The 13,156-nt window shown below is 38.9% G+C and overlaps 1 protein-coding gene across 1 annotated transcript in view; it reads right to left on the bottom strand.

Moving 5' to 3' along the window:
• Window positions 1–13,156, bottom strand: part of LOC126187656 (2-amino-3-ketobutyrate coenzyme A ligase, mitochondrial) — a 62,043-nt gene that overhangs the window by 37,335 nt on the left and 11,552 nt on the right. The window contains exons 3-5 of the mRNA XM_049928872.1: window positions 6,112–6,344; window positions 2,310–2,411; window positions 1,946–2,153 (exon numbers count right to left, since the gene is read on the bottom strand). Of these exons, the coding sequence (XP_049784829.1) occupies window positions 1,946–2,153; window positions 2,310–2,411; window positions 6,112–6,344 (543 nt within the window). The remainder of the gene's footprint in view (window positions 1–1,945; window positions 2,154–2,309; window positions 2,412–6,111; window positions 6,345–13,156) is intronic.

Genomic DNA, 13,156 nt, shown 5'->3' with positions numbered 1-13,156 from the left:
CAATGGTCTGCGTCATGCAATGCGGCTTTCTAGAAATTGAAGACTATGCTGAAACAGGCCCCATGCCTGGCTACTTATCGACCTGGCCAACATCTTGTTCTAGGCAATCTCCTTTGTAGGCTGATTGCACTTCCCAAATATTCTACCAATAAACTGAAGTCTATACCCTCCTTTACCCACGACTGAACCTATGTGATCATTCCATTTCACACTCCTCCAAGGTGTTACACCCAGGTATTTGTATGAGTTGGCCAATTTCAACAGTCACTCATTGCTATTATAGTCATAAGATACTACATTTTTTTCATTTTGTGAAGTGCACAGTTTTACATTTCAGAACATTTAAAGCAAGTTGCCAATCTTTGCACCATGCTGAAATCTTATCAAGACCTGACTGAATATTTATGCAGCTTCTTTCAGACAGTACTTCATCATAGACAAGTGCATCATCTGCAGAAAGCCTGAGGTTACTATTAATATTGTCTGCAACATCATTGATATGCAACATGCACAGCAAGGGTCCCAACACACTTCCCTGGGGCACTCCTGAAATTATTTCTACATCTGACAATGACACTCCATCCAAAATAACATGCTGTATCCGCCCTACCAGAAAGTCCTCAGTCCAATCACAAATTACGTTCAATAGCCCCTATGATAATACTTTTGATAATAAGCATAGGTGTGATACTGAGTCAAATTCTTTTTAGAAACCAAGAAATACTGCATCTACCTGATGGCCTTGATCCAAAGCTTTCAGTATGTCTTGTTAGAAAAGTGTGAGTTGGGTTTCAAATGGTACATGTTTTTGGAATATTTGCTGACTGGCATTGAGGAGGTCATTCTGTTCAAGATACATCATTATGTTTGAGCTCAGAATATTTTCTAAGATTCTACAACAAATCTTCTATCTTTGGATCTGCCTGTTTTACAAATCTTTTTAAGAGTAATTTTGACAGAACTTTGTCGGTGATAAGCAGGAGAGATACTCTTCCATAATTATTTGGGTCTGTTTTGTTCCCCTGCTTGTGAAGTGGATGGATGAGTGGTCATTGCCATTCAAAGGGTATTTGTTTAGTTTTCCAGATTTCTGTTATGATCTTGTTTATAATTTAATTTTTTTACTATTTAAGTTCTAGAGTTCTCAAACTCTTCTCCTGAATCTTTATAATCTACAATGATTTGTTAGCTCTTTTTTGGACTGTCTTCTTTTGAGCCACGTTGTCTACTGAAGCACAGGCTGGATGGCTGATATCTCTCCATTATTTAATACTTTTTACATATCTAGGATAACAAATACTGCTGATTTCAGCTGTTTCAGTCATGTGAAACAATAAACAAGCTTTCCTATTTGCAGGACAATAAACAAATGTATCCTTCTGCAAACACAGAAGCATTTGTTTCCATCAAGCTATTTGTTATCCACCAAAGTAAGCAGCTATACAATCATGTGTATATCCATATGACAAAGTAAAAGAATAAAATTGACATTCATTTATAAATCTACATAAATATACTACTCAAGGTACACTACATAAGAGAAAACTATCAGACATTTTCAGCTCCAGATTCAAGGATTTCACACGTGAGCAGTTTGGATGGAGAGGCCCTACAATTTATTTTTTTAAATTTACCTGGGATTCCAAAACCCTGTCTCATACTTTGGCAGCCTGTTAATTTTTTCCAATGTACTTCAGTATTTGTGATACCTCTCTATCACTATAAATACAAATAACAATCTCTTTCTTACTTACAGTGTGGTAAGATATATAACTGATTGCTATTTGATTCATCAAGTGTGACATGTATTCAGTACACTGTTGCCTGAGAGCCAGTTTTCTCTAATGTCTGAAATATTCTAACAACTGCTGAGAAAAGGCATCATCAGATTCAATAACTTTCACTTGTTACAAACTGGTTGATTACACATATAGCACCTGCGTACCTGCCATATCTCTGTGTTTGTATCTGAACTTCTGTGCCTTGCAGAGACGTATACCATCAATGATGGAAGCATGGTTCAGTTCATCAGAAAGAACTGCATCTTTTGGTGTAAGGACTGACTCAAAAAAGCCACCATTTGCATCAAAACAACTGGGATACAATATAGTGTCTTCCTTACAATGGAAGTCTGCAATTTTCTTTTCTAGTTCCTGCAAGATTTGAAAATTTCCTTAGTATGCAGCACAATTCACATATCACATCTTAGACATTAATTTAGCAATGAAGAAACAAAACTCCACTCTTGATTAAATAAGTTGGACTATAATAATGATTATGATGATGATAATAATAATATTAATTTTTACCTTATGTATACTTTGTGTTCCACAAATGAAACGAACTGAACTCAGTCCAGCACCATATTTTTCAAGAGCTGTTTTTGCTGCATGGACTACTTCTGGATGATTCTGAAAGAAAACAAATTACATTCATTATCTCCATTAAATTAAGTGTAATTGTTATCATATAATGAATGTGTAATATTTATCCCCCCTCCCCATGAACCATGGACCTTGCCGATGGTGGGGAGGCTTGCATGCCTCAGTGATACAGATAGTCATACCGTAGGTGCAATCGCAATGGTGGGGTATCTGTTGAGAGGCCAGACAAATGTGTGATTCTTAAACAGGAGCAGCAGCCTATTCAGTAGTTGCAAGGGCAACAGTCTGGATGATTGACTGAACTGGCCTTGTAATATCAGCCAAAACAGCATTGCTGCACTGGTACTGCAAACAGCTAAAAGCAAGGGGAAACTACAGCCATAATTTTTCTGAGGGTATGCAACTTTACTGTATGGTTAAATGATGATGGCGTCTTCTTGGGTAAAATATTCCTGAGGTAAAATAGTCCCCCATTTGGATCTCTGGGTGGGGACTATTCAGAAGGACGCCATTATCAGGAGAAAGAAAACTAGTCTTCTACAGATCAGAGTGTGGAATGTCAGATCCCTTAATTGGGCAGGTAGGACAGAAAATTTAAAAAGGGAAATGGATAGGTTAAAGTTAGATATAGTGGGAATTAGTGAAGTTCGGTGGCAGGAGGAACAGTACTTCTGGTCAGGTGAATACAGGGTTATAAATAGGAAATCAAATAGGAGTAATGCAGGAGTACGTATAACAATGAATAAAAAAAATAGGAACATGGGTAAGGTACCACAAACAGCCTAGTGAACACATTATTGTGGCCAAGATAGACACAAAGCCCACCTCTACCACAGTAGTACAAGTTTATATGCCAACTAGCTCTGCAGATGATGAAGAGATTGAAGAAATATATGATGAGACAATACACATTATTCAAATAGTTAAGGGAGACAATAATTTAATAGTCACAACTGGAATTGGATAGTAGGAAAAGGAAATAAATGTATGATGAGGTAAAAGAAATTATTCAAATAGTTAAGGGAGACAAAAATTTAATAGTTATGGAGGACTGGAATTTGATAGTAGGAAAGGGATAGAAATGTATGATGAGACAAAAGAAATTATTCAAATAGTTAAGGTAGATGAAAATTTAATAGTCATGGGGAACTGGAATTCGAAGTCAGAAAAGGAAGAGAAGGAAAAGTAGTAGGTGAATATGGAATGGGGGAAAGGAATGAAATAGGAAGCTGCCTGGAAGAATTTTGCACAGAGCATAATTTAATCATCACTAACACTTGGTTCAAGAATCATGAAACAAGGTTGTATATGTGGAAGAGATCTGGAGACACCAGAAGATTTCAGATTGATTATATATTGGTAAGACAGAGATTTAGGAACCAGGTTTTAAATTGTAAGACATTTTGAAGGGCAGATGTGGGCTCTGACCACAATTTATTGGTTATAAACTGTAGGTTAAAACTGAAGAAACTGCAAAAAGGTAGGAATTTAAGAAGATGGGACATGGATAAACTGAAGGAACTAGAGGTTGTAGAGAGTTTCAGAGGGAGCATTAGGGAACAATTGACAAGAACAGGGAAAAGGATTATAGTAGAGGAAGAATGCGTAACTCTGAATGATGAAATACTGAAGGCAGCAGTGGATCAAGTAGGTGAAAAGATGAGAGCTAGTAGAAATCCTTGGGTAACATAAGAAATACAGAATTTAATTGATGAAAGGAGAAAATATAAAAATTCAGTAAATGAAGGAGGCAAAAAGGAATACAAATGTCTCAAAAATGAGATCAACAAATGGCTAAGCAGGAATGACTAGAGGACAAATGTAAGGATGTAGAAGCATACAGCACTAGTGATATGGTAGATGCCACCTACAGCATAATCAAATAGGGCTTTGGAGCATAAAAGAACATACTGTATGAATATCAAGAGCTCAGGTGGTAAACTAGTCCTAAGCAAAGAAGGGAAAGCTGAAAGTTGGAAGGAGTATCTAGAGGGTCTATATAAGCGCAATGTACTTGAGGGCACTATTACAGAAATGGAAGAGGATGTAGATGAAGATGAGATGGGAGATATAATTCTGAGTGAAGAATTTGACAGAGCACTGAAAGACCTAAGTAGATACAAGGCCCCAGGAGTAGACGACATTACGTTAGAACTACTGACAACCTTGGGAGAGCCAGCCATGATCAAACTCTTCCATCTGGTGGGGACGATGTATGAGACAGGGGAAATACTCCAGACTTCAAGAAGAATATAATAATCCCAACTCCAAAGAAATCAGGTGCTGAGAGGTGTAAAAATTACTGAACTATCAGTTTAATAAGGCATGGTTGCAAACTACTAACACGAATTGTTTACAGATGAATGGAAAAACTGGTAGAAGCTGACCTTAGGAAAGACCAATTTGGATTCCATAGAAATGTAGGAACACGTGTGGCAATACTGACATATGACTTTTCTTAGAAGCTAGGTTAAGGAAAGGCAAATCTACGTTTCTCGCATTTGTAGACTTAAAGAAATTTTTACAATTTGTTTGGAATACTTTCTTTCAAGGCACTTGTAAGAGTCAAGGGGCATGAGAGGGAAGCAAACCCCCCCCCCCCCACCTCCCCAGTGTTATTCAATCTGTACACTGAATGAGCAGTAAAGGAGCCAGGAAAAATTTGTAGTAGGAGTTAAAATACAGGGAGAAGAAATAAAAACCTTGAGGTTCGCCAATGACATTGTAATTCTGTCAGAGACAGCAAAGGGCTTGGAAGAACAGCTGAATAGAAAGGGCAGTGTCCTGAAAGGAGGCTACAAGATGAACATCAACAAAAGCAAAACAAGGATAATGGGATGTAGTCGAATTAATTCAGGTGATGCTGAGGGAATTAGATTAGGAAATGAGACGCTTAAAGTGTAGATGAGTTTTGCTATTTGGACAGCAAAATAACTAAGGATGGTCGTAGCAAAGACAATATAAAATGTAGACTGGTGATGGCAAGGAATGATGTTCTGAAGAAGAGAAATTTGATAACATCGAGTATAGATTTAAGTGTCAAAAAGTCTTTCCTGAAAGTATTTGTATGGAGTGTAGCTATATATGGGTGTGAAACACAGATGATAAACAGTTGAGACAAGAAGAGAATAGAAGCTTTTCAAATGTGGTGCTACAATAGAATGCTGAAAATTAGATAGGTAGATCACATAACTAATGAGGAGGTACTGAATAGAATTGGGGAGAAGAGGAATTGTGGCACAGCTTGACTAGAAGAAGGGATCGGTTTGTAGGATACAATCTGAGGCATCAAGGGATCACCAATTTAGTACTGGAGGGAAGCGTGAAGGGTAAAAATTGTATAGGGAGACCCGGAGACGAGTACATGAAGCAGATTCAGAAGGACGTAGTTACTCGGAGATGAAGAGGCTTGCACAGGATAGAATAGCATGGAGAGCTGCATCAAACCAGTCTTTGGACAGAATACCACAACAACAACAATATTTATAATTTTGTGGTACCTCTCAGGAAACCATGAATCACTGCTAACTGTGAAGCTGATTTTGTTTAGTTTGAACGTACCTGAAGTATTGCTGTATGACAGAACTACTATGCAAGAATAAGTAAAAAATAACTGTTATTAATGAGTGTAGTGTTAGAGCTGAAATAATAAAATAAAAGTATGAAAGCATAGATTGCATAGATATAAAATCCATAGATAATTTTTATGCAACTGCACTATACTTACTGATAAACCAAGATAATTATTGGCACAGAAATTCAGTATCTTAGTGTTTTGACCAGCAACACTGATCAAAGTGCTTTGGCTCGATGTGATAATCCTTTCCTCCTTCCATGTACCAGCTGCTTTTATGTTATTTAATTCCTCACGTAAAATGCTTTTAAGGTGTTCACTTGCATTTGAATGCCCACTCCGATACAGTGCTACATCCTTGGACTGTATCAGAAAACGTGATGTCACTGTGGGCATGGAAAACACAAATATTAAAACATTAAGACTAGCATTTTCTCCTTCTGTTACATGCATCTGTGCATGCTTGCATGTGTGTGTGTGTGTGTGTGTGTGTGTGTGTGTGTGTGTGTGTGTGTGTGTGTGAAGAGCACTTCATTCACAAAGACAAGTGCTCCCTTAAAACAAGAAATTTTATCAAAGAAGTTCAATGATTTTTAATTAAATTTACATTGCATTTCACAGCATACAGTGTTTTCTAAGAGCCATCAGCTTTAGCATTTGTCCTTTTGCTCATGTTCTCTCTCATACCCCTGCACCCAAAAAGAAACTCTCATCTCTACAAACAATATGTTACCTCATTAAAACCATGCTTGCTATATTTTGGTCATTTTGCTTCCCTTTGCGGTTGTCCAGTGCCTTGAAACTGTTTGTTTCATGTTAGCTGTACCTGATTTTGTGCTTAGTAGAACATTGGCAATTGACTGTTTCTTTTATTACATACAAAGTTTGTGATTTTATACAAGTCATTAGAGTACAATGCCTTGGTACGTCAGAGTGGCCAAATAAAACTGGCGTGTAAAGTATTTATACTTACAGTAAGACTGATGCAGGGCTAACCCATGTTACTTAAGTTGTGGTTTTTATTCACTACAGGGTCTGTTTTGTGCCTTTTGCCATTAAGTTTTGCACATCAGACTTCGCTGGAGGTTTTGCCAAAACACTTCCAGTTTTAAGCTTTTACACAAACAGTTCCAAACACAGAATGAGATTTTCACTCTGCAGCGGAGTGTGCGCTGATATGAAACTTCCTGGCAGATTAAAACTGTGTGCCCGACCGAGACTCGAACTCGGGACCTTTGCCTTTCGCGGGCAAGTGCTCTACCAACTGAGCTACCGAAGCACGACTCACGCCCGGTACTCACAGCTTTACTTCTGCCAGTATCTCGTCTCCTACCTTCCAAACTTTACAGAAGCTCTCCTGCGAACCTTGCAGAACTAGCACTCCTGAAAGAAAGGATATTGCGGAGACATGGCTTAGCCACAAGGTTCGCAGGAGAGCTTCTGTAAAGTTTGGAAGGTAGGAGACGAGATACTGGCAGAAGTAAAGCTGTGAGTACCGGGCGTGAGTCGTGCTTCGGTAGCTCAGTTGGTAGAGCACTTGCCCGCGAAAGGCAAAGGTCCCGAGTTCGAGTCTCGGTCGGGCACACAGTTTTAATCTGCCAGGAAGTTTCAGTTCCAAACACATTTTCCATAATTTGTACTTTGTATAACACTCAGCAATGAATAGACACTGTTTTATCATGAGCACCATTTTGTGTTATGTTCAACTAGTCATCAGCCACATCTGCTCCTCTCACAAACTCAAAAATAATGACACAACCAAGTACTCAGAATAGAGCATGTGAGAGATGTGTATGAGCATACATGCAGCAATAACCAATTGGTGCACTGAAATAATGGTTTCCAGCATTTTCTGGGAGTGCAGTTCTTCTGTTCATTAAAAAGGGTCAATTACATATAATTTTCTGGGCCAGTTTTATTTTTCCTTCCCTATATAGTGTCTGTTGCAAAACTCAGATAGGACAGATATTTGTATGAGAAAGACTGAACTCACATCCTTCGGTACAGACTGTTTTATTCACTTATTCATTCATTATAACCTGTAGATCCCACTATGAAGGAAAAACTGCAAAGATGTGATTAAATAGAAATTGCAAAGATGTGGAATGGATTAAAAAGGGAGAGAACATCGCTCCTGCTTAATTTGAGTGCAGTGTGCTGGCCGCTGCACTGCCTTGTTCCTTGGGAACTCATCAATATACACATAAATAAAGTGAAGCACTCACTCAGTTCAATGAGATCTACTCCACAGCTGTGTGAGTCCTTTCCTGGATTTCAACCATGATGATATGATGTGTAGCAAACATTTAACTCTTCAGACACACCCACAAGAACAAGTCAGGGCAGTAAAATTGGGCAATTGTTCTGGCCTATCAATGTCTCCAAATCTGGAAAAAAATCAACCAGGAAAATGATGCCCCAAGATATACATCAACTGATGGGTTGTATGAGATCTTTCACAATCCTGTTGGAACCATATGTCGCTGTTCAACTTTGGAAGGAGGAAGTCATTTAACATTAGGATGTAGTGATCCCTAGTAACTGTCACTGAACATAAATAAAGATCCTCAAAAGAATATGGACCAATGATGCCACACAAAACCATGTTGCACTACACAGTCACACATTCACAGTGCAGGGGCTTCTCTCACAACTGAGGAGATTTATCTCACCTAAGTGGTACCCCGTATCTGTAATGCTGTTTACTTCCACCACAATCTAGATAAAAATGTGTGTCACCTGACATCAATTTATATTTTCATATCTGCAGGTTTTCTGCTAAAAATTCAAGGAAATGCAAGCTGAAATCTACCAGGCAATTTTAGCTTGTTTATTTAGTTTCTGTATGACCTACAATTTGTATGGGTAAATGTGCAGGTTATCATGGATGATGGCAGGTAACATTCCACTGTTGTTAGTGCCAAAGCATATCTGGCAGCAGAAGGGTGAGGATTTTAGATGAGTGCTTGATGCACCTCCTTTGCTCGCTCTGCAGTCCACTGTCTTCCATTTCCCTGAACTTTCCTTCTTTGCTCAAGCTGCAGTAGTCTTGAATTGTTGCACCAATTGTACAGTTATTGAAAGATCCAGGTCCTTATCATGTTGTTTCAACTTGCGAGGTGACTAAAGAGTCACTGAACTGTGATTGGAGACTCATTAATTTTGAAATATGCTCAAGGTAAATGCTTGATGCTCTGAACCCCTTGGGGCCATAATTACAAATGGCCGTCCTTCCTCAATATGCAGTGTGCATGTATGTTTCATGCAGCTGCAAGACGGGCACCATACTGTGTGACTCAGATCATACTGTTCATTCTACTCGATCTTGTATTAAAAACCTGCTGTTTATCTTCTGTTAGTAGTTTAATATCTAAATGTCAATATTAATATTTATCATTGAACAACAGTTATTGACACATTATAAATAAAGGGCTATGTAGAAACAATATTTCTATGAGTCATTTGGCTACAAGAAATCTTCAACCCTTAAAGTTATACAAGAACTGACTATAAAGATATTTTTTTAGTTTTCTTTTGAATTTATTAGAATTTTCAATGTCTTGCTTTACATCAGAAGGGAGTTTGTTGAAGAATTTTAAAGTGAAGTGCAAGAACCCACCATGAACTCAAGAAGAGAAGGCATAGGCCTACTGCACATGGGAATAACTTTTTGTCTTGTATTTTGGTTGTCTAAAGTATAATTTAATTGAAACTGATTTCTATTATTAGCAACAAACACCACCAAGGAGTAAATGCACTGGAGAGAAAGTATAAAAAATTTGTCTTAGCAAATTAAACTTTATGTACAACTTGGACTTAAATATGAATCATGACAAGCAAGAGATCCAGGTTTGAGTCGAAGTTTGATAGTAATTTTCATTTGCTGTAACATACCAATGTCCCATAAGTGGTGGACTGAAGGTTGAATCATAATAATGTGCAGCAGAAGAACATTTGTGACTAGCTTTACTTTGAAAATCTAGCAGAGATGTCATATTAGAATCTTCTAAAGTGCTCATTTCTTAAAGGTTGCAGATAGAACTTCTGAAATGGCAACTAGCAGTATTCCTCTGGCACAATGAGTATTGTGTATGCCTGTGATCAACAACTGAAAACTTGTGGGAAGTTCATCACCATATATACACTACTGGCCATTAAAATTGCTACACCATGAAGATGATGTGCTACAGACGCGAAATTTAACCGACAGGAAGAAGATGCTGTGATATGTCAATGATAAGCTTTTCAGAGCATTCACACAAGGTTGGCGCCAGTGGCGACACCTACAACGTGCTAACTTGAGGAAAGTTTCCAACCGATTTCTCATACACAAACACCAGTTGACTGGCGTTGCCTGATGAATCGTTGTTGTGATGCCTTGTGTAAGGAGGAGAAATGTGTACCATCACGTTTCTGACTTTGATAAAGGTTGGATTGTAGCCTTTTTCGATTGTGGTTTATTGTATTGTGACATTGCTGCTCGTGTTGGTCAAGATCCAATGACTATTAGCAGAATATGGAATCAGTGGGTTCAGGAGGGTAATACGGAATACCGTGCTGGATCCCCTCGTTCTCATATCACTAGCAGTCGAGATGACAGGCATCTTATCCACATGGCTGTAGGGGATCATGCAGCCACATTTTGAACCCTGAGTCAACAGATGGGGCCATTTGCAAGACAATAACCATCTGCACAAACAGTTCGACGACGTTTGCTGCAGCATGGACTATCAGCTCGGAGACCAAGGCTATGGTTACCCTTGATGCTGCATCACAGACAGGAGCACCTGCTATGGTGTACTCAATGATGAACCTCGGTACATGAATGGCAAAACATCATTTTTTTGGATGAATCCAGGTTCTGTTTACAGCATCATGATGGTCACATCCGTGTTTGGTGACATCGCGGTGAGTGCACATTGGAAGCGCGTATTCGTCATCGCCATACTGGCGTATCACCTGGCGTTATGGTATGGGGTGCCATTGGTTACACGTCTCGGTCACCTCTTGTTCGCATTGAAAGCACTTTGAACAGTGGATGTTAGATTTCAGATGTGTTATAACCCATGGCTCTACCCTTCATTTGATCCCTGCAAAACCCAACATTTCAGCAGGATAATGCACGACCACATGTTGCAGGTCCTGTATGGGCCTTTCTGGATACATAAAATGTTTGACTGCTGCCCTGGCCAGCATATTCTCCAGATCTCTCACCAATTGAAAACGTCTGGTCAATGGTGGCCGAGCAACTGGTTCGTCACAATACGCCAGTCACTACTCTTGATGAACTGTGGTATCGTGTTGAAGCTTTACACGCCATCCAAGCTTTGTTTGACTCAATGCCCAGGTGTATCAAGGCCATTATTACGGCCAGAGATGGTTGCTCTGGGTACTGATTTCTCAGGATCTATGCACCCAAATTGCGTGAAAATCTAATCACATGTCAGTTCTACTATAATATATTTGTCGAATGAATACCTGTTTATCATCTGCATTTCTTCTTGGTGTAGCAATTTTAATGGCCAGTAGTGTACCATGAAAATGCATTGGATGGACCAAAGATGAAGACCACTCTGTGTTTAAACAAAAATTTAGATGTGACTGCCACTTTACTGGGCACACCATATTTGGGGAGGTAATAAACTGGCAACATATCCAAGAACAAGGAGCTGCTGTGAAGCAGGTGTTAGTATTGCCATCCCCACAAATACAACTCATCTTTAAGAAAGAAAATCTTCATTGTACAAAAATATGCTGTAAGGATAATATGTGATGCTCACCCATGATCATCTTGTAGACATGTGTTGAAGGAGTTGGGCATTCTGATTGCTGTTTCACACTATATTTATTTTCTCATGAAGTTTGTTGTAAATAATCCACTACAGTTCAAAAGGAACATTGCAGTAAGTAACTACAATAACAAAAGGAAAAATGAAATCAAACAATGGAAACTCCAGGTAGGAATATCAACAATGAAGAAAAAGACAGATCACGACTTGTGGTAGTGGCTTTATCTCCATAGGCTCCTCATAGTCCGTTTCCTATGATCTCGACCTAATGGGCCCATGGCATGGATGGAGGCCACACCCATGACACATAGGGGATGGATACAAGAAACTTCAGCAGATAGATAAAGTGACAGTATGTATCTGGACCAGGTGTACGGCATAACTGGCACTGGTGGTAGTCTTGAGAAGTTACTTTGGCCTGACAGGATCGTATTTGGGGGTGTAATATCATTTAGTTCTCATGGGTGGAGATGATTCTTATGACCCAGGAAATGTTCTTGTTTGGCTGCTACTTCATTTAACACGTGGCCAGTGACAACCCCTTGAGTCCAACCCAGAATAACTCCAAACTAGAAAACCAATACAGTAGTACCGCCATGGCTGCAAGGAGTGGGATTGCTTGATAGGGGCAGAAGGTCAAATGGGTATGGTGCCTCTGCTGGTATATGGTTCTGTACAGGAATGGATCTATACAAAGCAAGAAGGCATGTCATGAATACATCAGAAGTCACTATCATCATCATTGTGTTACTTTGAGTCTTGGACATTTAGATCAACCACTCTACTTTTCTTATGACAAATAGAACAGAACTCATCTGATGTGAAATGTAGGCCATTGTCAGATACAATAGTATGTGGCCCTTTATGACAAATATCCATTCTGCAGTTTGAAGCTTGGCATGTTAGATGAGGAAAATTAGTAGGTGAATAAGGGCTGGGGGAAAGGAACAAAAGAGGAAGCCACCTGATAGAAGTTTGCACAGAGCATAATTTAATAATCACTAAAATTTGGTTTAACAATCTGGAAGAAGGCTGTATATGCAGAAGAGACCTGGAGAAGCTGGAAGGTAATAGATTTATTATATAATCATGAGACAGAGATTTTGGAACCAGATTTTTAGCTCTAAGGCATTTTCAGGGGCAGATGTGGGCTATGACCACAATTTATTGATTATGGACTGTAGATTAAAACTACAGAAACTACAAAAAGGTAAGAAATTAAGGAGATGGGACCTGCATAAGTTAGAAGAATCAGAGGTTGCTGAGGCTTTCAGATGGAGCATTACACAACAGTTGACTAGAAGAGGAGAAGGAATACAGTAGCAGATGAATGGGCAGCTTTAAGAGATGAAATAGTGAAGGCAGCAGAGGACAAATAGGTAAAAAGACAAGGCTTAGTAGAAATCCTT

The sequence above is a fragment of the Schistocerca cancellata genome, chromosome 5, assembly GCF_023864275.1.
Source record: "Schistocerca cancellata isolate TAMUIC-IGC-003103 chromosome 5, iqSchCanc2.1, whole genome shotgun sequence".
Taxonomy (NCBI): Eukaryota; Metazoa; Arthropoda; class Insecta; order Orthoptera; family Acrididae; genus Schistocerca; species Schistocerca cancellata.
The sequence above is the reverse complement of the archived record's forward strand: the minus strand, read 5'-3'. Positions and strand labels throughout refer to the sequence as shown.